This window comes from Ascidia mentula, chromosome 9 (assembly GCF_947561715.1).
Source record: "Ascidia mentula chromosome 9, kaAscMent1.1, whole genome shotgun sequence".
NCBI classification, from domain to species: Eukaryota; Metazoa; Chordata; class Ascidiacea; order Phlebobranchia; family Ascidiidae; genus Ascidia; species Ascidia mentula.
In genome coordinates, this window is record NC_138574.1 from 7,782,280 (window position 1) to 7,802,931 (window position 20,652).

At 36.1% G+C, this 20,652-nt stretch overlaps 3 protein-coding genes across 3 annotated transcripts; 2 read left to right on the forward strand and 1 right to left on the reverse strand.

The window, feature by feature from the left end:
- Positions 1-678: 678 nt before the first annotated feature.
- LOC145914013 (uncharacterized) lies at positions 679-1,584 on the reverse strand. The gene has a single exon (XM_083001788.1). The coding sequence runs from the start codon at positions 1,476-1,478 to the stop codon at positions 885-887; it is 594 nt and encodes a 197-aa protein (XP_082857914.1). The 5' UTR covers positions 1,479-1,584; the 3' UTR covers positions 679-884.
- Positions 1,585-4,701: 3,117 nt separating this feature from the next.
- On the forward strand, positions 4,702-13,339 carry LOC145914266 (histone-lysine N-methyltransferase EHMT2-like). The gene is made up of 31 exons (XM_083002071.1): positions 4,702-4,873; positions 4,976-5,161; positions 5,228-5,397; positions 5,455-5,523; positions 5,729-5,876; positions 5,937-5,994; positions 6,069-6,093; positions 6,169-6,203; positions 6,307-6,427; positions 6,490-6,601; positions 6,681-6,742; positions 6,814-6,933; positions 7,021-7,056; positions 7,116-7,250; positions 7,417-7,505; positions 7,575-7,682; positions 8,687-8,854; positions 9,066-9,236; positions 9,406-9,472; positions 9,529-9,690; positions 9,826-9,910; positions 10,190-10,386; positions 10,551-10,640; positions 10,748-10,876; positions 11,313-11,453; positions 11,562-11,696; positions 11,807-12,000; positions 12,155-12,320; positions 12,392-12,567; positions 12,646-12,767; positions 12,984-13,339. The coding sequence occupies exons 1-31, from the start codon at positions 4,702-4,704 to the stop codon at positions 13,052-13,054; spliced, it is 3,720 nt and encodes a 1,239-aa protein (XP_082858197.1). The 3' UTR covers positions 13,055-13,339.
- Positions 13,340-13,834: 495 nt separating this feature from the next.
- On the forward strand, positions 13,835-20,515 carry LOC145913584 (uncharacterized). The gene is made up of 22 exons (XM_083001302.1): positions 13,835-13,946; positions 14,049-14,133; positions 14,202-14,285; positions 14,361-14,471; positions 14,539-14,631; positions 15,013-15,150; positions 15,223-15,432; positions 15,491-15,664; positions 15,769-16,041; positions 16,231-16,374; positions 16,452-16,688; positions 16,755-16,856; positions 17,158-17,325; positions 17,415-17,624; positions 17,794-18,000; positions 18,118-18,327; positions 18,412-18,615; positions 18,736-18,894; positions 19,045-19,096; positions 19,171-19,325; positions 19,581-19,761; positions 20,317-20,515. Exons 2-22 carry the CDS (start codon positions 14,089-14,091, stop codon positions 20,331-20,333), a joined length of 3,174 nt encoding a protein of 1,057 aa, XP_082857428.1. The 5' UTR covers positions 13,835-13,946; positions 14,049-14,088; the 3' UTR covers positions 20,334-20,515.
- Positions 20,516-20,652: the final 137 nt, after the last annotated feature.

Genomic DNA, 20,652 nt, shown 5'->3' on the forward strand with positions numbered 1-20,652 from the left:
AAATGTGTCCACTTTGTTAAACTTACATTCTTACCTCCTGATGAAGGCTGTTGCATAACAGCCGAAACATAAATAAAATAAAGTTTGCCAGAAGAGCAGTGTTCAGCAATATATACCAAAGATGCTTGTGTGGTTAACATCATCACTCTTTTTGTAACACTCGCATACGCGTTTGTGTTATACCATCACTTATGCTAGTCCTAATAGTTACAAAATTGAGAGGATATCAGGGATAACCTTTTTCATACCAGCGCGGTAGACAATGTTTCAAAAAACGTGAGAATGGACACCAAAAGCGAGATTATTAAAGCTAGTAAAAACACTAGGCGTGACTGGTCTACTGCTTCATCTTTACAACATATCAAAAACAGAAGTTGTTGTGTTAGAAGTTGTTGGCTGCATTTAACTCCCATCTTTTAAATTCGTTTCTGAAAGGAACCTGCAACAATGTAATATATATACAAATAGTCACAACCTTAACCCCACTTTCTCATGTGGAAAGCAGCTTCCTCTCCTTTGTGCTGTGTTTGCAAGCTATGTTAAATCAGCAAAAGACATCTCCTTTCATCACCTGAAAAGCCCCCCTCAGTTTAGTTGTTATATCGCTTTGGTGTAAACATGTTTGGTCAGCCAAAAAAATATTTACCAGCAGAAAAACTAAAAAAAATGTTGCTGTTTTGTGACATATGTAATTTTGCTGTAGATACAATCTCATGTAATACATTTTGTGAACAACATAAAGTGTCAATGAAATTTGATAATAGCAGGCACTACAATACATGCAGGAAATAATGAATTTGGCCACCAGACAAGATAGCACTCTATCAATAAATTCATCATTATATAAATTTTAAAGGACTATAGATATAAAAGATTTATATCAACTATTTCTTGTCAGAGTGTGGACTAATCAAATCTTCACAAATTTTGGTCAGTTCCTTTGTTTCTTCACGCTTTTGCTCTAAATTAGATTCCAATGACCTTTTTTTCGTTTCTAGTACTTTAAGTTGGGTTTGTAAATTATTCAGCAAACTCTTTGAATTGATGTCAACTTTATTGAGTTCTGTTTTGCTTTTTGATATTGCAGCTGTTACATCTCGAGATATACATTCAGTCTTTTGCTCAGTATCCCGTATTCTTGACTCCATTTCATCAATTGCCTTTAATGTCACAGTGCGATTAGTGTTCAATGTGTCAATGCTGGCCTTCAAACTTTTATTCATCTCCAATTGTGATTTGATGGATGTATCAAGTGCACTCAAGTTCTCATTCAACTTGTTTGTCACTTCTTCCATTTGACCTTTCTGTTTCAGCAACATTTCACATTCACCATACACTAACTCTTTTTCCTGATTATGTAAAGTGTTATTGAACTGTTTTTGCAATGCTTCAATTCGTTTCCTTAACTTTTGGTTTTCTTGTTTTTTTTCTCTTCTTATTTTGGACTGCATTTGCTGAACTTCCTCCTCAGTGTACATTTTTTATTAGCTCTTTTTAACTTAAAATATATGAATATATAATTTTACCACAACAGAAGGCTAATCACAAAACATTTTTGTCTGTTTATACAAATACTGTTGTCAACACATCTCAAATTTGGTCTGGATGCACTTCAAAGAGATGTTAGTGAAACAGTCTGGTAAAAATCATAGCAAACATGTAAATTTAAGTCAGAAAAGCTATAAATGATCCTGTTTCCTGTTAAAAACCGTCCTCTCTTGTGAGAGTGCTACAACACAATGCCCTCTCTTTGCAATTACAAGCACATCTGGTTTAGCAAATACCCAACCCAAGTGTTGTATGTGCAAGGCAACTTGTAAGGACAGACAAAAGACAAGTAATTATGTTAGCGAAACTTGATGTACCCTGGTTTTCTATGTATATAGTCGTAATATCTGTAATATAATTTTAGAAATACCCTTATTTATTTATATCACACGCACCCGGCGAGACTCATATCAACAAACTTTTGGCGTACATTGCTACGCCGTTACTACGTTAACGGTTGGCACATTTGTGTATGGCTGAATAATCGCTTGAAAATATATTGTCCGGTCAAAATTGATGTTGCTTTTTTTAGAAAGGTCTATAAATATAGTACATAACAACACGTAAATAATAGCAACTCCTTAATAAAAAAGCTACACAACGTAACTGCCTCGCAATTTAAGAATTTTTAATTTCACGGTTCCTTTCGAGTTCCGAAATGGCGTCATCAATAGGTCTGACGTCACCATGCTACAATATATTTTTTTCTGCAGTTAACACGCTGTGCGACTGGTGCGACCCTTTGATGTCGAGATCCCGTTTTTCGATGTGTTAATTTACTCAATGATATGAAATCGCATCTTTACCTCTGACTTTATTGGTATTGGTCGAATTCATCACAAATCTGTAATTTTGCAGGTTTGGGCATATATTCGCTGCAGTTTCTGACTAAATGCGTACGCCACTCCAAGCGAGTGTATTGCACCGGCTGTGCTTTTGTTCGGTGTCTACAAAATTTATGTTTAGTGCTCGGCGGTTTTCGTACTGTCGCACAACGAGTTTAATCGAATGACCAACCGTTATTAGTTGCCGCGCGTGTGACTTAGTTCAAAAACACGTGTTGCAGTGCTATTTTGGATTTCAGATTACGAATGAAGGGTCGCAGTTGGTTTGTCGGAAGATTTTGAAGGAATTGCATCACCGCGAACCCAACATCAAACCTGTCCAGAAAGTCCCGGTGAGACAACATGCTGCCTGCAGGTCCTGTCAGAATAGATCTGTGCTGGTCGATGAGATCAAATCTGAGAGATCACATTGTGATCTGTTAGATTGAAAACCATGTTCTGTTTATTTGTGGAAAGAGTCGCTAATATATAGGGATACATCAAAGACGAGACAGAAACAAAGAGATAATTGCTGCGATTGCATGCTGTGGCCTCCAAGAAACACATAGGAATGTGCACAGACCTTCCCGAAGATTTAGAACATCAACTGGTTGAACATGTCTGCAGCTCTTCAATTATTATGGCTTTTTTGCATAAGATTGTAGTTGCTTTCAATGGTTGTAATGTTTTTTGCTTTGAATATCTTTATTTTATGGTATTGTTTTGCAGTGTTCAAGTTTGTTTGTCATTTTTAGTTATTTTACTGTTTCATATTTTAGAAATACTGTTTAATAAAACATATGAGCTCAAATTAAATATTGTGGAAATGTACAAAAAATTGTGACAATGTTTTTTGTGTAAGATTGTCATTACTTTTTAGCAACTTAGTGAAAGAGAAATCACATGGATTGTGAGTGGTCCAATTTACACACACTACTGGTCCAAATTACACACCGAGTGTGTAAATTGGACCACTCGGTCCAAAATTTTTAATTACTAATTATTCCCTACATGATAACAACTAGAATCTGATTTTTTGCTTGACAATAGTTTGGGTGATAACATACCAAATCGTGTCAATAACTCTTCTGATCAACTACTATATTTTTTTTTATTGGGGTTTTAACTTAAGTGGTCCAAATTACACGACTTTCCCCTATTGCATTATCCCATAATGTGACCCAAATGATTTAGCCACCGAATGTTCTCGAGTAAAGTTATTCATTTAATATCCTGTTTACCATATAAAATATTCTCACAAGATACAAAATCTTGCATTAAACTAACCATTTCAATGCGTCCCAGATAATACGAGACACACGTGAATCACCTATACCCGGTTCACACACACACAACTTCGATGTGTGCTGGCTGACAATATCCTGTATTTTGTGTTCTTGCATTTTATTACTTCGACTGGCTCGTGGTATCACGTGACATTGTTGACCAATCGGCTCTCAGTGTGGAGAGCTTTAAAAGGCCCAGTTTAGACCGGTAAGTTCAATCTATTTGATTCCATTCGATTCTACTTGTTCTATTGTATTACTGTTACACTGCTATTATTACTGAGACTCTACAAGCTATTCGCTGGCTTGGGATTTATTCCCACAGCCTGATAATAAACTGTTTAATCGGGGTGAGGTGAGGTCCAAACCTCACACAACCCACTGGTTGGGAAGCACTGCCCTACACGAAGATGTCTAGCTTTGTCAATTAAGTGATTTTTGCCAACATCCTACTTACTGAACAGTTTTATGCCTCATATAAACGTGTTCGGAAAATCTTCGATTCAACATTATGTGAAAATAAGATTTGTAACCGTACATGTTATAAGCAACCGAAACCAAGAAAACACAACCATATGGGGAGCTGTCATGCAACGGATTATGAGAAACGCAAACTGGACTCGAGCGCGGCAATGATTTTTTTGCATTGTTTTAATATTTTTGGTGGTGCACGTTGCAAATAATTGTCGCGCCTTGTCAAAGCCTTTTTCTGTGCTATGTTTTCAAAACACTGCTTTGTGTCGGAAATATTACAGTACAACTGAAAGTTAATGTTGCTTTGCAAAGGTTAAACGAATATAACTGTATGCAGATCCGTCTTAATGCTTTTTCGAGCGAAATGTAGGTGACAATAGATCTGCCACATGACAATATTTTGTGCCCTGAAACCTAAACCCCATTATTTTATCATTACCTTTTGAAATGGTTAGTGATGGTTATAATTTAACCAAGAACTACATCTTCAAGTTACTTGTCACACAGAAATGGTGATGAAACTGTTTGCATGTAAAACTCATATATTTCTTGCATGGTAAATGTTACAGATGGCCTTTAGAACGAACAAAGTAGAATTTGCTGTAGCAGGAATACGTATTGGCACATTAAGAACCTACCCTGTTGTAGTAAAAGTAACTGAAGAGGAAGGCAAAGAAATTAAACAAACTGCACCCTTTGTTTTGACTGAAAAAGGAGTGAGATTTACAGTCTCCAGAAAAGGTATTTGTTAGTGTGTACTTGAATTATTTGTACAGTTTACCCCAAAGTGATAAATTTTGTTGCAATGCAAACTACTAATTGCTGCTTTTTCTGTATATTTAGATAACACCTCTGAAGGAGATTTCAATATCAAAATTTCAGCAAAGCACATAAAGCTTGTTGAAGCACATTTAATGCGAGGATGTCCTGTAGTGTGGATTAAACCAGATGAAAATTGTGCTGAAAAAATTAGAAGTATATGCAACTTAACTGACACAAACCAGGCGTATTTTGATCCAAGTTCCAAAGGTAAATTCCCGTTTCTCTATTAAACCAATAGGAATTTTTACAAAGCAATATTATACATTCTTGCAGCGTCTCCTGAGCAAATGATTGCTATCATAACCAAACTTGATCCCTTGCCACTGAGCACCAGTCAAGGCATTCAACAACTATTTGCCAAGATGGCCAGAAATCTCAAACGTGACCAAGATTCATTTTTTAAAATTATTTCTCAAAGTGAATGCAACAGCAGATTGGTGAATGTATGTGTATTTGGTTTTGTTCAGTGTTGTTGTTCTATTTATTGCTTTTGTCTGTAGACTATATCGTTTATGGAAGGGCGACCAACAGATTCTTCTTCAGCTACATCCAAAAAATCAGGCTCAAAGGTTTTAGTTATGGTTTGTATCCTTGTAGGAGTAGTTTTTCTGTGAGAAAGGAAGAAACAATATTATATGTAAAAATTCTTATATGGTGTAGTTGTTAGTTTGTTACAATGCAGAAACATAACTTTTGTAATTGTAATTGTAGATATGTATACGCCTTGGAAGTCCATGTACAGTGTTATGCAAATGTAGTATATGTATTGTGCAGAAACGGATTGAATCAGATTCTGACTGGTCGAGTGTATCAAGTGATGTTGAGAAAGTTGTCAGCAAAAATAATATTATAGATGATGATGATGATATGATGGATGATTGTGATAGTGATCCTAGTTTCACGCCTTCCACAAAACCAAAAAGTATGTACACAACAAGTAAAATATAAGAAGTAGTTTTTGTTCAATTGTGTCCATTCGAAGGTTCTTCATTAAGAACAGATCTGAGACACACTGGCAAGCAGCAACACCAAGCAGAAAAGTATTGCTGAAAATAAATGTTTAATTGTGATTATAAAAACAAAAATAAGACTAACTAATATATTACTGTTGCAGGGAAGTTACCAAAGTTCCGCAACATGTAAGTTATATGAAATCTGTGTTGTTAATTTTGTGTATATAAAGTATATACATTGTTTTGTTACTTTACATGCAGGCAGATAATACGTCCACAATAACACCACCACGGATGTGAGTACTTTTTGTTTTAATTTGCTGTTAATTCTGTTAAACAAACATCTTCCTAATCTTTTTGTAAAGAAAACTAATAATTTTGAAGTTTGATGTGTTTTAGGGATGCAACAAAGAAGGTTCACAGAGCGAGAAAATCAATTCCAAACAGACATAGGACAGTGAGCATTGAAAGTCAGCTGCGTGCCCGAGTCGAAAATAAAACTCCGTCCACCCCCTTAAATGTTAGTTTTAACACAAAACAGTAATAAAGGATTTTGGGTAACTTTGCTATTTCTGTTTTTAGGATAAAGGTGTTAGTGGTTTATTGAATCCAAATAAAAGAAAGCATAGTGAAGATAATGATTCAGACCAAAGGCTTACTCAAAATTTCAGTGATGTCTCTTCACGTCATTCAGGTCTGTAAAGCTATATTATGCATGTTATAGCAATAGCAACATTTATAATACTTGTCTACTCCCAAATATTTTTCTAAAGAAATTGAACCTGCAAAGAAGAAGCCAAATGATTTACTGACATGGATAGGAAACAAAAAGAAGGTAAATAATTTACTGTTTTTTTTCCCCAAACCTCCAAGGCATATGTGCATATTTTTGTTGTTTTTGTGCAGAAGAAAATTGATTCGCGTTCTAGTTCTTCGTCACCTGTTGATCAATTGCAACTTCCACATGAAACAAATCTAAATACTGTGTCTCAAAAATCTGAAGAATCAAACATGTCAAAACTAAAGGTTTGTTAAAACTTTACTTCAGCCTGTTGTCAACAAAACAGAAGTTTGTAAATAAACGAACATTTGTGATCAATGTTTTTTATGTAGGAAAGCAAGACTCAATTATTACAAAGGGATATGATGGTAGGTGATCATGTTTCTGCATTTTTGTTATCTTGTATTTAAACATCATAATTATATAGTCTCTAAAGCAAGGAGCTAAGAGTTTGCATTCTCTGGACCCACTGTGTACTTGTGTGGTTCCCAGTGTTCATCATGTCAATTTACAACGTGTAGAAGGAGTTAAATGCATGGCAATCGACAATATCAGTGGAAGGGTAAATATAGTAATGATAAACACTGAAAAACAACTTTATTGACTGTTTATTAATGTTGTATGATTTCGCAAGTAAAGTTTGATGAATGTTCATTTTTTTTTATAAATTTGTTGTTATAACAAAATATGTTTTTAAAGTTTTACATGTGTTGGTAATTGTTTTGCAGTTATACGGATGTCATTCACCTATAAAACATCCTGAAATGATGAGACCATCAAGCAAAATTCCTGTTCTGGGGTTATGTGATGAGCACCGGTAAGCCCAACACACTCTATGTATTAAACTGTCAAAGTTAATTGACTATGAGGAAATTACTTTCTGTAGTGAACGAATGGTCAGACATGAAAGCTGCCCTGGTTGTGGAACATTTTGCTGTGGCGGAATTTTCCTTGTCTGTTACAAAAACCATGAATGTCCTCACCGTTTTCATCGGTATTGTTTCCAGTTTTTAATATTACCTTTAGTTTGTGTAACTTAATAATCTATTCTTCTGGCATATATAAAAAAAACAGGAACATTATATTTAGTTTGTTTATTGATCTTAAGTTATAAATTATGATTCCAACTAGAAGTATGTACAACTATAGGTAAAGGTACTACTTCCATATTGGGGTAAAAACACATTTGGTATCGGTTTAACACAGGCATGGGCAAACGCTGGCCCATGGGCCAAATTTGTCCTGTTTGGCCATTCATTCTGGTCCACTTGGGGTTGGTATAAATTAGCGTGTTTTTAACAATCTGTTCACACTCCAGTTTAATTGTAAATTAAGTGCACGATTTTTTTGCTTTCTGTTGCAGCTTTTAAATGTTCAATTACATTACAAAATCACTCATATATGTGATTTTATGAACTATAATAGAAAGACTGTTTGTCCACTTCATACTAGCATGGATCATTGACCTGTCAAATTTTTGATAATTTCCGTCCTGTGAGCCGAAAAGTTTTGCTACTCTATTTCAACACGTTTAACAACGTTCAGTTTACCCTCGACCACACTCCGCCACTTTATCCGTATATACAGTATTTTTCATAACTATTTTAGTCACATGGACAGCTGCTTCCTGGGAGGGGTACTACTTAGATAATGAAATTAATTATATATACAATAAAGTGTCGCCCATACAACTTAACCTTAATATTATCACAATATTTTTATACGCTGAGGAGTTTGCTCCTTTGCAACGGAACAAGGAATTTATGTGTATTAACAAACCTGACCACGCTCCTGTCGGTTGAATTTTTTACAACAAAAAATGTATCATTTGGTGAATTTTAATCCTGACTTACCGATCGTTTTGTATGAAGTTAAAATCGACTCGAAGGATTCGTCAGTTTAAAAGTCGATTTGATTCCAATAATTCTTGTAACCGCAAGCATCACTGACGTCATCACATTCCAGTGCTGCAAAGTTAAAACATTTTTCTTCTCGTAGGGATTGCATGATCTTCAGTGGTCGTTCGTCTGGATGTCCGCACTGTGGAAGTGACGGTAGTCATGTCAAGGAGGTAACTCTGACTCCGTACAAGGATGAAAACCTGAAATGGATTCTGGCTGATCGAAATGCAGACAAAATGGAAAGAAAAAAATATGCCGAAAATCGGTAATTTTTATCACATGCATGACTACTGAAGAAAATTCCAATTAAAGTCGAAGTTAGATGGTGTCCAAATGACAAAATAAACTGATGATAGCACAAACACCTTTTATGGAAAAACACCAATTTTTCTGATACATACGAAACGATTTGTTTTAGTTTAAAAAGAGTAAATGAAACCACGAGTGTTTTTCTGATATTTCCATGATTATTTCAGAGGAAAAAGTGCTAGAATGGGGCATCCCGCAACTACTCCGTATGATCCTGTTCGAATTCCGGGAGTAAAAATCGAACTAACAGGAATCAAAATCGACACGACTGGTCTGCACCCGGGAAAGCACCGAAGTGATTTGGAGAAAATTCTCGAATCTTTTCAATCCGATCCAACGTAAGACGCAGCGACGGTTAATTGAACAAAAAAATACGAAATCTGTCCTAATGTTGTTAATGGGCGTGTTACATAGAAGCATACTTGCCCTATAATATTGTTGTAATGCCGGAATTTTGTTTGCGTTAAAAGTTAACAATGTTCTGCAGTAATTTCTGTCACAATTTAGGGCTAAGAAAACAAAATTCCAACCTCGTCAGCTGATGCACTTCGTAAAACAAGGAGAAGTAAGCAAGGTAAAGGTCCAAATTCTATTCCAAACCACAGTATGCTTTCAGTTTTCATATTTAAGGTTCTTCAAATGCTTGATGATATCGAGATTGCTTGCCATGTACCCGAACTGAACGAAGCTTTATTTGAAAGTGTTGATCAAGGCAACATTCCCATAATGCACCTTCTCCTGCAATCCGGTGCCGAAGTAAACGCCAAGGACGAAACTGGGGATACACCGTTGGTATGTTACTTATTTTGGGTCGGTCTTTTATTCAAGTCCATTGCTCATCCCTGTAGTAAGTTTTCTGTTGTGATTGAATAAAACCCGTTGTTGCTGAGTGGAAATTTTCATTTTGCTGAAACTTTTGTTTTCTAGTTTCACGCTTTGCGAAAACAGATGAAAGAAGTTATGTTTTATTTGCTCATTAACCAGGCTGATGTCACGCTCAAGGATGAGGAAGGTGAGTGATTTGATGACGCAAAATGGATGTAGTATAATTTGACCTTATTTCAATTGTGTGAAAAGGTCAACGTTTTGATAAATCCCTATGCGCAAAAACATGGAGCTTTGTATTTTGAATAGGAAAGCCAAAGTTCAAACAGGGTTTAACTCCTGTATTTTGCGTTAATTTTATACTTTTTTGATAAAACGTGACAATTAATTTGTTTTCAAAATGAGTACACGAAAAATCCACCAAAACCAATAATGTTTCTTGAGGTTTAACATATATATGAATCAGGTATGACGTGTCTTCACCACGCCGCCAAGGAAGGGTTTATCGAGGGTTGCCACTTACTCATGACGTATGGCAAGGCTGAGATAAACTCACTAGATGACGGGGGATGGACTCCTATCGCTTGGGCCGCCGAACATAAACAAGCGAAGATGGCAAAATATCTCATGCAGTATGGCGCAGATTGCAATATTGTCGATGAAGTACGTGTTTGTTGCCATGCACAAATCTAACATTAACACAATTACATATAATTGTTGATCAAAAGTTGCCTAACGTAATTAAGCATAAAAATATTTGCAAAAAGTTGCTTTTTGTACACATACATTTAAAAATTATGTTATGATATTTGTGTATTTCATCGTAGGAAGGAAACATCTGTTTGCAATGGGCTGCTCTGTCAGGAAACATAGAAATCATGTTACTATGCATTCAATCTCACTGTCAAGTTAACCATGTAAGCAATGATTGTTGTTATTTTAATAATAAAATTGTTATTTTCCTTTTGTACAAGTCAAAAAGTTGTTTGTATGAGTGACAAATTTGTGTTTTTGACGCTTACAGAGCAACTCCCACGGGGACACAGCACTTCATATTGCTGCTAGAGAAGATCACTATACCTGTGTGACGGCACTCTTGGCTGCTGGTGCAGATCCAACACTTGAAAACAACGATCATCATACTTCAGTCACGGTTAGTTGAAAAATCTATTAATACAGAGGCGTTTTCATAAAGCGTCAATCCCGAGTTTCTATATAAATATATTTCAATATTCGGCCGGACAAAGACACCGAAACTGAATACTGACAACGAATCCTACAAACGAAATGCTTGAAGCCGTGGTGCTTGGAATCGTGCTTTGTCATTAGGATTTATTTACGAAAATAGGATTGCACGAAACAAACACTTTAGCGCAAGAATAACCACACCAAAATAAAGTTATGTTTCTACAGCGAAAATACAGGCGGCTTTCTGTGTTTGCACACCCCCAGTGTATATGCACAGTTGCTCTACACTTATCTCTCTCCTTGTGAAAAGCGGTCGTACAACAACTTTTGTGTGATTCCAATGAAACATGCAGTGAACTTTCGTGTATATAATTTTATTCTTTCATAATTCTAAAACGCAGGTTGCTCCAGAAGACAGCATGTCGTGGATGTCGTTAAAAATCAATGCAGCCATTCGAAAAGCTTGTTTTATCAACGGCTCAATCGTTCCTTTCAACCGAGAACGAGTTCTGTCAAGAGACTTGTCACGTGGTTACGATAAGGTGACGTGTTACTCATGATCAGTTAAATGTTTGAGTGTTTTGTTTGTTTGATATTTGGTAAAACTTCATAGATAATAAATAATGGTTGAATAAAGTCGGATGTTATAGGTACCCATCATGTGCGTGAATGCAGTTGATGACGCACCATGCCCCACAGACCCCCCTCTAGGCTTCCATTACGTCACAGATAATGTGCACACGTCACAAGAAACTCGAATCAACGCAGTGATATCTGGAATCCAGGTATAAACATCCTAAAGTTTTTTTCTTTTTTCACATTGCAGTGATATGTTCACAGTGCGATAGCATGAAACACACGAACATTTGTTTGATTTCTGATATTTCTGTTTCAGTCATGCGATTGTGGGGATAGTTGCGAATCTTCATCGTGTGTTTGTGGGCTGATCAGTGAGAGGTGCTGGTATTCCAAGCAAGGAACTCTTTTGCCACAATTTGATATGCGTGAGACCCCACTGTTGTTCGAGTGCAACAAAATGTGCAAGTGTAGTAGAACGTGTACAAACAGGGTGGTGCAGAACGGTATAAGGTATTCATTCATTCTAAAATAAAATTGTTGAAAATAGAATCAATTTTAATTACTGCTGTTTTTTATTATGATCACTTGCAAAATTGAAAACGAAACGTTTGGTGATATTACTCATATTCAACATTGCAATAACGTTATTTTTAATTTGTTCTAGGTACCGATTGCAAGTTTACCGGACTCATGGCATGGGTTGGGGTCTTAGAGCTCTCGAACCAATTCCACGAGGTTCGTTTGTGTGCGATTATGTTGGGGAACTTATAACAGATGCTGAAGCAGATGTGAGGGAGGACGACTCATACTTGTTCGATCTCGAAAATAAAGTGAGTTGCAGACAAATTCGCATACTCGTGCTAAACTTCAGAAATCGTTTTTGATTGACTGCATATTGTAGGATGGAGAGATGTTCTGTATTGATGCGCGTTGCTATGGCAACGTGTCGCGGTTCATAAACCACCTGTGCGACCCGAATCTTATTCCGGTTCGCGTGTTTGTCGAACATCACGACATAAGATTTCCTCGTCTCGCCTTTTTTACCACTAGAGATATTCATGAAAATGAGGAACTGGGGTAAGTGGGTGTGGGACTGTTGGTATTGTTGACAATGTTTTCGTCCGGTTTCATTATACAAATACTTTGTTATGAAAGGTTTGATTACGGGGATCGTTTTTGGGACGTGAAGTGTCGCCAGTTCACTTGCCACTGTGGATCTCCCAACTGTAAATACTCAGAAGAAGCTTACAAGAAAAAAGCTGAACGTCCGAAGGAAGGTAAAAAATCATTTTACTTGATTCAATTTAGAAGCTTTACTTTGGGTTATTGTGAAACTAGATCGTTTTGCCTTTTTTCGTGAAAGTTAAACATATACTTTAACTGTGCGGTGGGGCGACCCTGTCTTGCCATGCGAATACATGGTAACACTTCTGCGTTGTCACACTTTGAATGAACTGAGTTCTTTCACTCTAAACAAAAATAAATATTTGTAGATGAGCAAGCCGTTGAATCGAGTGGCAACGAAGCGACAAACAAGTTGGATAATAATGAACATGAAGTGTAGTTCGCAGTTTGCCAAAATGCGTTTTGCTTTTTTTATCGTGTGTTTTGTGGTCCGTGTATGATTGAGCACCACATTCTTGAGCTCGTTCTGTGATTTCACTTCGCATTTCACCAATTACACCTCGTGATTAGTTTGAATATTTGTAGTTGTCGTTTTTCATTTTTCTGAAATAAGAAAGACTTTGTGTTTTTTGGAAATAAAGAGGTGCTTTTAAATCCACGACCGTAACTAACCTCGACGATACATAACTTTTGCGTAATTAAGTAATTACTATGTTGTTTGTGATTTCAGCTGCGTGACGTCATGTAAGTTAGGAATTTTTAGCAAAATCTTTCTGCAGCAATAAATATTTCTAATCCATAATTCATACAAACAATTACGTAACCAAGGGAAACGACAAACATAGGCTCCTATTGCCGTCAATAAGGTGAACAGTTTTTACTACCAACATTTGTATCAACAAGTATACCAAAACAAATTAGGAATATAACAATTCGCTGTACCATGCAATCTCGTCGTAATCTGTTTGTAATCAAAATTGCCGGTAGTGTTATAGTTTTACCGAATGTCGCACAAATTTATTTGGTTTATGTTGCCGATCGTGAAGGTGATACTTCCTCCCAAATGAAAACAAATGTGGATATGAGAAGCTGTTACTTCTTCGTCTGCTATTTATCTCGCCTCAAATTTGGAACACACACGCGCGCGCTTATCGTCGCGTCTGTGACGTAACACTGAAGAAGCAAGCGTACAGCTGCGCTGGTGATGCATCTTTGACGGTTGAGCATGACAATTAGCAGAAGGAGACAGTACTTTGTGGTTAGCAGTCGTTGTTTTAGAAATCTTGTACAACAAAAATTTGTATTTTTTAGAAAATCTAAAGCGCTGTAAGGTAAACCATGTACATTTGTTTTGTATTAAACGCGTAATTAATTGCTGAGGGATATTGAAATGATGTCGCCAAGATTCAGACACTACATTTCTATTTTTTCAGAATTCATTTGTTTTGAGCGGTATTTAAACCATATTAAACGATGCCATCAGAGAATATAGATACGAATATGAAACGGCGGCGAAGGGTAAATTGCAATATTGGGTGGTTGATAAATTTACTGGGCTTACATCATTGATACATGTTTGGTTCCAGGTTAAGAAAGGAGATGTACCTGCAAAGAAACCAATTCGCCTTGTATCGTCTCTTGGAGAAGGAAAACTAATGGATCGTTTTCAAGTACAGGAACATTCATTGATAAACAATTTGTAAATTATAACCAATAAACTATAAAGTATTTACTAATATTAACAGAACACACTGAAAGAAAAAGAAAGCAAAAAGAAATTGCGAGATAAAAGCGAAAAGGAACGTAAAGATGCCAAGGAAAAGAGAGATCGAGAAATTGCTAAGTTTCAAGAAGAGGTTTGCTGCTGCCATAACCGATTGCTATCTTCGTATTGGTAAATCTCCTCATTGCAAATGTTACTAGATTAACGCTTTGCTGGAAGACAATCCTGAACCGGTTAAACCAAAGAAAGATGCAAATAAAATATACGTGCCCAAGTTATCTGGAACTGTAAAAGTAAGTTGATTTTCTTTTCTTTTTTGTTACTAGGCTATATTTTTATTCGTCCCAAAATTCTCTTGGCGTAAACTCTCCATAGAGATTTAAATGTTTCTACTTTTTTTTCCAGCGTAAAATTAGAATAGACCAGAGCGTACAGCTAGTTGCAACTTGAAGTAAATTTCGGTCAAAGGTCTAATTATCAATAGAAAAACATTTTGTAGATTATATGAAAAAAAAGTATCTGTCATTTTAACTTTTACTCTTAGTAGGAAAACCGTATTTCGCAATTTGTAAACCAATTCTACCTGGAGTCCGTTGGCTTTCCTAAGTTCTTCATCGAACAAATTTATGTTTTAACCACGTCCCAATTTACTCATAAGACTTGTATTACCCCAGGGAAAATTTGAAGCACTTGAGCAGAAGAAACAAGAAGAAGAAAAGTCGAAGATGAACCAAGAACGAAAAAAACGACTGGACCGAGATTTGAGAGAAAAGAAACGCATTCAGTTGGAAATTGCCAAGAAGAAACAACAGGTAGCTTGTAATTTTTTTAAGCCTGTAATTCGTCGATGTTGCACCTGTCAAATTTTATTGCAAAAATGTTAGCTTAAGGAGGCGGGAGAAAACGAGGATGAACTTCCTGATGATCAAATTTTAACGAGCGGGAGAATACCAGGGAAAATCCAGACCAACTTTGAAAAAATAAATGAACAAAGACTCGAAAAGGAAAGAAAAAAACTGGAACTGGAGAAGAAACTAAAGATTTCATCAGAAATAAAAGCTGTAAAAGAATATTACTCCAACTCCCAAAATCAGGTAAACATTTTTTAAATATTAACAATGGAGTGAGTAAAACCTTTATCTTTACTCGAAGGAAAGCGATAATAACGAAGACACACCAGTTTCTCCAAAAACTGCACCCGGTAAATTAAAAAAAAATTTTGATGAAATTCTGCGCTCACGTGAAGAAGAGAAATGTCGCCGCTTGAAGGAAGAAATGAAAAGTAAATTCGAGGAAGAAAAACAACAAATGCGCGTCGCTAAATTGGTTTGTGCTGTGCAAATTGTTTTGTAACTGATTAAATTCGTATCTTTAATTTTGAATCCAAATTTGTCTGCGGCGCAATTACTGTGGGCTCACTTTATTTTTAGGCATCTGGTGAAGGTGATTCAGAAGAAGATTTAACTTCCGCCTCCCAGTCAAGCAGTTGCGAAAAAATTCGAACGAAGCCAAACCGTCTTTCATCGTCTTTTACTAACTTCGACTTGCTGGAAAAGAAACGATTGGAAGATGAGAGAAAGAGAATTCACGAGGAAAGGAAAGCATTGCTGGACGAAGAAAGAAAACTCTTCGAACAAACAAAAAAATCCCTCGAAAGAGATTCTTCTGACGACGAAATATCAAAAACAAAATTTCACGAAGAGGTGCAGATAAATTGTATTCAAACGAATTTGGACTGGAAGGCCTTCCACCACAAGTTGTTTGCTAAACTTTTTTAGCCTAGCCTTTTCAACAAATGGCAAAAAAGAAAAATATTTATTGCTTATATGCTACGATGTATTCGTATGGCTTCCAAGTATTTTGTCTCTATGTTAAGTTTGATATTTTTGTAGGCCGCTTCCCCCGGTCGTTTAGATTCGTCTTTAACAAAATTTGACATATTGACGCAACAAAAATTTGAGGAAGAGAGGGAAAGGATTTTAAGGGAAAAACAAAGATTACTCGAAGAGGAAACTCAAAACTTTAAAAAAGAACAAGTAAATAAATTTTCTACTTGTGCTCACGTTTTGTTGTTTATAATATATATGAGACAAACACATGTATTTTGCCCAAGATGCGTTTGGCGTCACAGCAAACTGATGATTCAGATAACATCACCAATTCATCCCACTATTCGTCGAGCGAGAATGGAAATTCGGATGAAAAGAAACTAAATCATGAACCAAAATGTAAGAAATTAACAAAACGCAGAAAAAAAGCTAAACATTTGCCAAACAAACTGGAGTACAGCAAACTCAAATTCGATGTGCTGGAAAGAAAAAGAATTGAAAACGAAAGTATGCGAATGCAGGTTGGTATTTGTTTGTTAAGCAGGTTGACATTCATTTATAAAGAGCAATTTTCCATATGATACCAGCAACAAAGGCAACAACTTCTCGAAGATGAAAAACGACTTTTTGAGGAAGCAAGACGTCGACAACAATTGGAAAACGAAGAAGATAATCTCGAAAATCATCAGGTCCCTTTAATTTTCTTGACTAAACAGCTTTTTGTTAAATTACAAACAAATATTAGGTTTCTGATTTTTCCTTTACTTGACATTTACCCATTCTTGTATTTAAAGTAATTTACAACTTAGCTCGTCACAAGAACTAGGTAAATTTTTAGTAGGTGTCCGCAGATTTTGATGATTTTATAAAAAAGGCCCGTGACCACAAAAAGATTCGAAACCACTGACTTAAAATGATAAAATTGATTTTCTGAAACGATCTCCAACAGCATACACCTTCAATCACAATATTTTGATTTTGAAATATCAGGAAAAAACACGTTCCACTTCCCCTGGCCGTCTGGAGTCTACGCTTACAAATTTTGACGTCTTGACCAAACAAAAACTGGAGGAGGAGAGAGAAAGAATCCGAAACGAGAGAATAAAACTCATGGAGGAAGAAAAGCGGTTGATGGAAGAAGAGCGAAACAAGCTCAAGGTAAAATATGTTGTGAAATTTTGCAGAGCATAAAACATGGATCCCTGGTGAGTTTTTTGGATGTCTTTTGAAACTCGTTCGTTTATCAGATGCAAGAAAGTGAACAATGCCAAGAAGATAACACTGGTTCTATTGACACAAAATGTTTTCCGAAACCACAAAAACTTAACAAGTCGTTTACTCAATTTGACATGATGGAAAAACGTCGAAAACAACAAGAAAGAGAAGAACTTTACCGAGAGAAAGCAAAAAAACTGGAAGAAGAAAGAATTGCATTCAAGAAAGAAAAGGAAAATATGGTATAAGAGTGTTTTGTACGATCGTTATTTTGCTGCTTGACATTGTCCACCCATGTGCTTTAATGCTGTTTAATAAACATTCCCCTACTTCTTGCGACAAGCACACTTTCTCAATATAATTCCATACTTCATTAAAATTGTTAAAAACTACATGCCAATACTTTTACAGGATCTGCATAGTGACCTGGAAGAAAACGAAGATAAAGCAAATAATTATCTTTATCGAAAACCGAGCAAATTGTCAAAGAAGTTTACTGAATTTGACCAAGCTGAGCAACAGCGAATAGAAAAAGAACGACTTACTGCACATGAGCAAAGAATAAAAAAACTCCAAAGTGAAGTTAGGGCATTTGAACAGGAACGAAAACAATATCATGTAATTATTTTACGATTTATTAGTTACTCCACAGTATTAAACAGTTTTGTTTACTTCTTTTGCATCCCTTGGTTTGAGTGCCAACATAAATCAAACAATGCATTGTACGTTGTGCAGGATAGCGATGACGACATAACAAGTGGTACCAAAGCTTTACTCGAGTCAAGTCGTGACAGTCCACGTCCCAAGAAGCTCTCACAATCTCTCACAATGTTTGATGTCATGGAACGAAAGCGTCGAGAGGAGGAGCGTGAAAAACTACAGAGAGAAAAAGCCAAACAGCTGGAGGAAGAAAGAAAACTGTTTGAACAATCGCGGCTTCAAACCGTAAATAAATTAACCATTATTAATATTATGAGCAGAGCTGGGTGCGTAACAAAGTTAAAATAATCAATATTGATGTTTTTTAAGGAGGAAAATGGGTCGGATGAGCAGGGGGATAATATCAGGCAAACGTCCGAGGAAACTCGAAACGTGAAACGAATGAATGTAAAAAGCAAGATAGAAGCGGTGATGAGGGCGCAAGAGGAAACTGAACGAAAAAGGATTGAAGAAACCAAGTTTTGTCGTATGACTGTTGAACAGCAGGAAATGTTTTTGGCCAGAGAACGCCAGGTTGGTACAGTCACATTATGTACGGTGTATAAGCTCCAAATGTTAGTTTAAAAGCAGTTGTGCTACACGTTGTATAAGTTGAAGGTAAGATGCGTCTAGCAACTGGGGAAACTTTTTCAGATCCGTTTTCTGAAAGAACAGTTGGCCCAAGCTCAAGCTGAAGAATATTCAGATGATTATTCGGATTCGGATGAAAGTGGAGAAGATGGCGAGTATTATTATTATTACAGTGATGATGAAGGTGAGGAAGAAGATGACGATGATGATGATTGCGACGAGGTGGGTGTTTAGGCAAGCATATAGGCTGTCATTATTAATACGACATGAAAAACGAACAAACAGTAGTTAGTTTTTTGTTTTAACATAAGTTATTTTATTAAAAGTTGGAAATGAATAGCGGATTAACACAATTTAATTTTTGTTATATAGTCGGAGGAAGGCAATGTTGAAGAAGAAGAAGCTGATAAACAAAGCAACGAAGGTACCACATTTCTCCTGACTTTACAATTTCCAAGCAAAACATTGTCTAACTCTATCATATTCCGCATGTTAAAGGTTCGGAAACGAAGTCAACGATAAGTGACGGCAGCAGTGGGTCAGGAGCTTACAGCGGTGCTCCATACTTTGTTCAAACTTTGAACAACATTTGCGTGAAAGAAAGTGAACCAGTTCGCTTTGATGCAAACATAAACGCAAACCCTCATCCAAAGGTAGGTTTCAAACATATTTATTACTTTGTATGCGAAAATGGAGGATACCACTTTGAATATAACAACCATCACTCCAATGTGAGGGAATAGATTGTAAAAGTACAGTATCTCAGAGAGTTACATTTAATCAAATATGTAGTTCTTTTGTTAAAATGACCAAGAATTTCTCTCATAGTAGGCTGATCTAACATACTGACGTGTCCTCAAAAACATTTTACAAAAATCATCGAATCGAATTTAAAAATTGCATTTCAGGTCACGTGGTATTTCAAAAACCGTGTAATTCGAAACAGTGCTGATTACCAGTACATCAACAAAGGAACGCAATATTCGCTATACATGAATGAAAGCTTCGTGGACGACTGTGGCGAATATATGTGCAAAGCTGTCAACGATAAGGGGACTGCTACCAGCAAAGCGATGCTGAACGTCCTCGGTATGTCTTTGTTCACGACGCCTTCAATTTTCATACTGAATGTATCAAAGCTTATTATAGCGGGCAGAAATCACTTGAGGAAAAAAGGCCCTTTTACCTTTACCAGTATAAGCGTTTATTATGTTTTTTGGTGTTGATATCTCATAGTAATTGTACTGATGGTTCAAATATCCAAAGCTTTATTGGACTATGTGTCCATTTTTTTTATTTGGCGCATGATTAGCTACAGAATATGCCACCGCAGCGAAAATACAAACCGTTATTTCTAATGAGGGTTTTTTACGACCTATTTAACGATGTCATTAAAAGTTCGGTTTCGACCGAATATTTTCTCTAATTACACATCGCCAGATTTACCTCCGCTTTCAGTTAAGCAAAATTCTAAAACATGAATAAAACAGATTGATTTAAAAGTTTTACTCAGCTACTACAGATACGGTATCGATCGACAGCCTACCAGGGTGGCTTGGTTCACCGATCCGGTGTTGTTTATTGTATTTTCATCGGCAAAACATGAATAATTTCGAAATAATTCACTTACTTCAAACCTTACAGAACCTGATGAAGAATAGTAATTTCATAATACTGGAGAATAAAAGGCAGCAATCTACCCGACTTTCGACAAATTAACGTCAAGGAACAAACACACAGCAGCGTGGATAAAACATTTAAGCATAGATGAGAAGCTTTTTGTATTTCAATTCAAGATGTTTTGTGTATATTCTTAAATTGTTATTTCTACATTTACCTATAAAACAGGACAATAAAAATACTTTGTTACATTTTTACACAACTTGTAGCCTATGGAAATAGTGAGCTTGCATGAACCTACGTGTATTGTAACTTTCTTTTTTTATATTTTACGTCAGTAATGTAAATAAAAAAAAATAC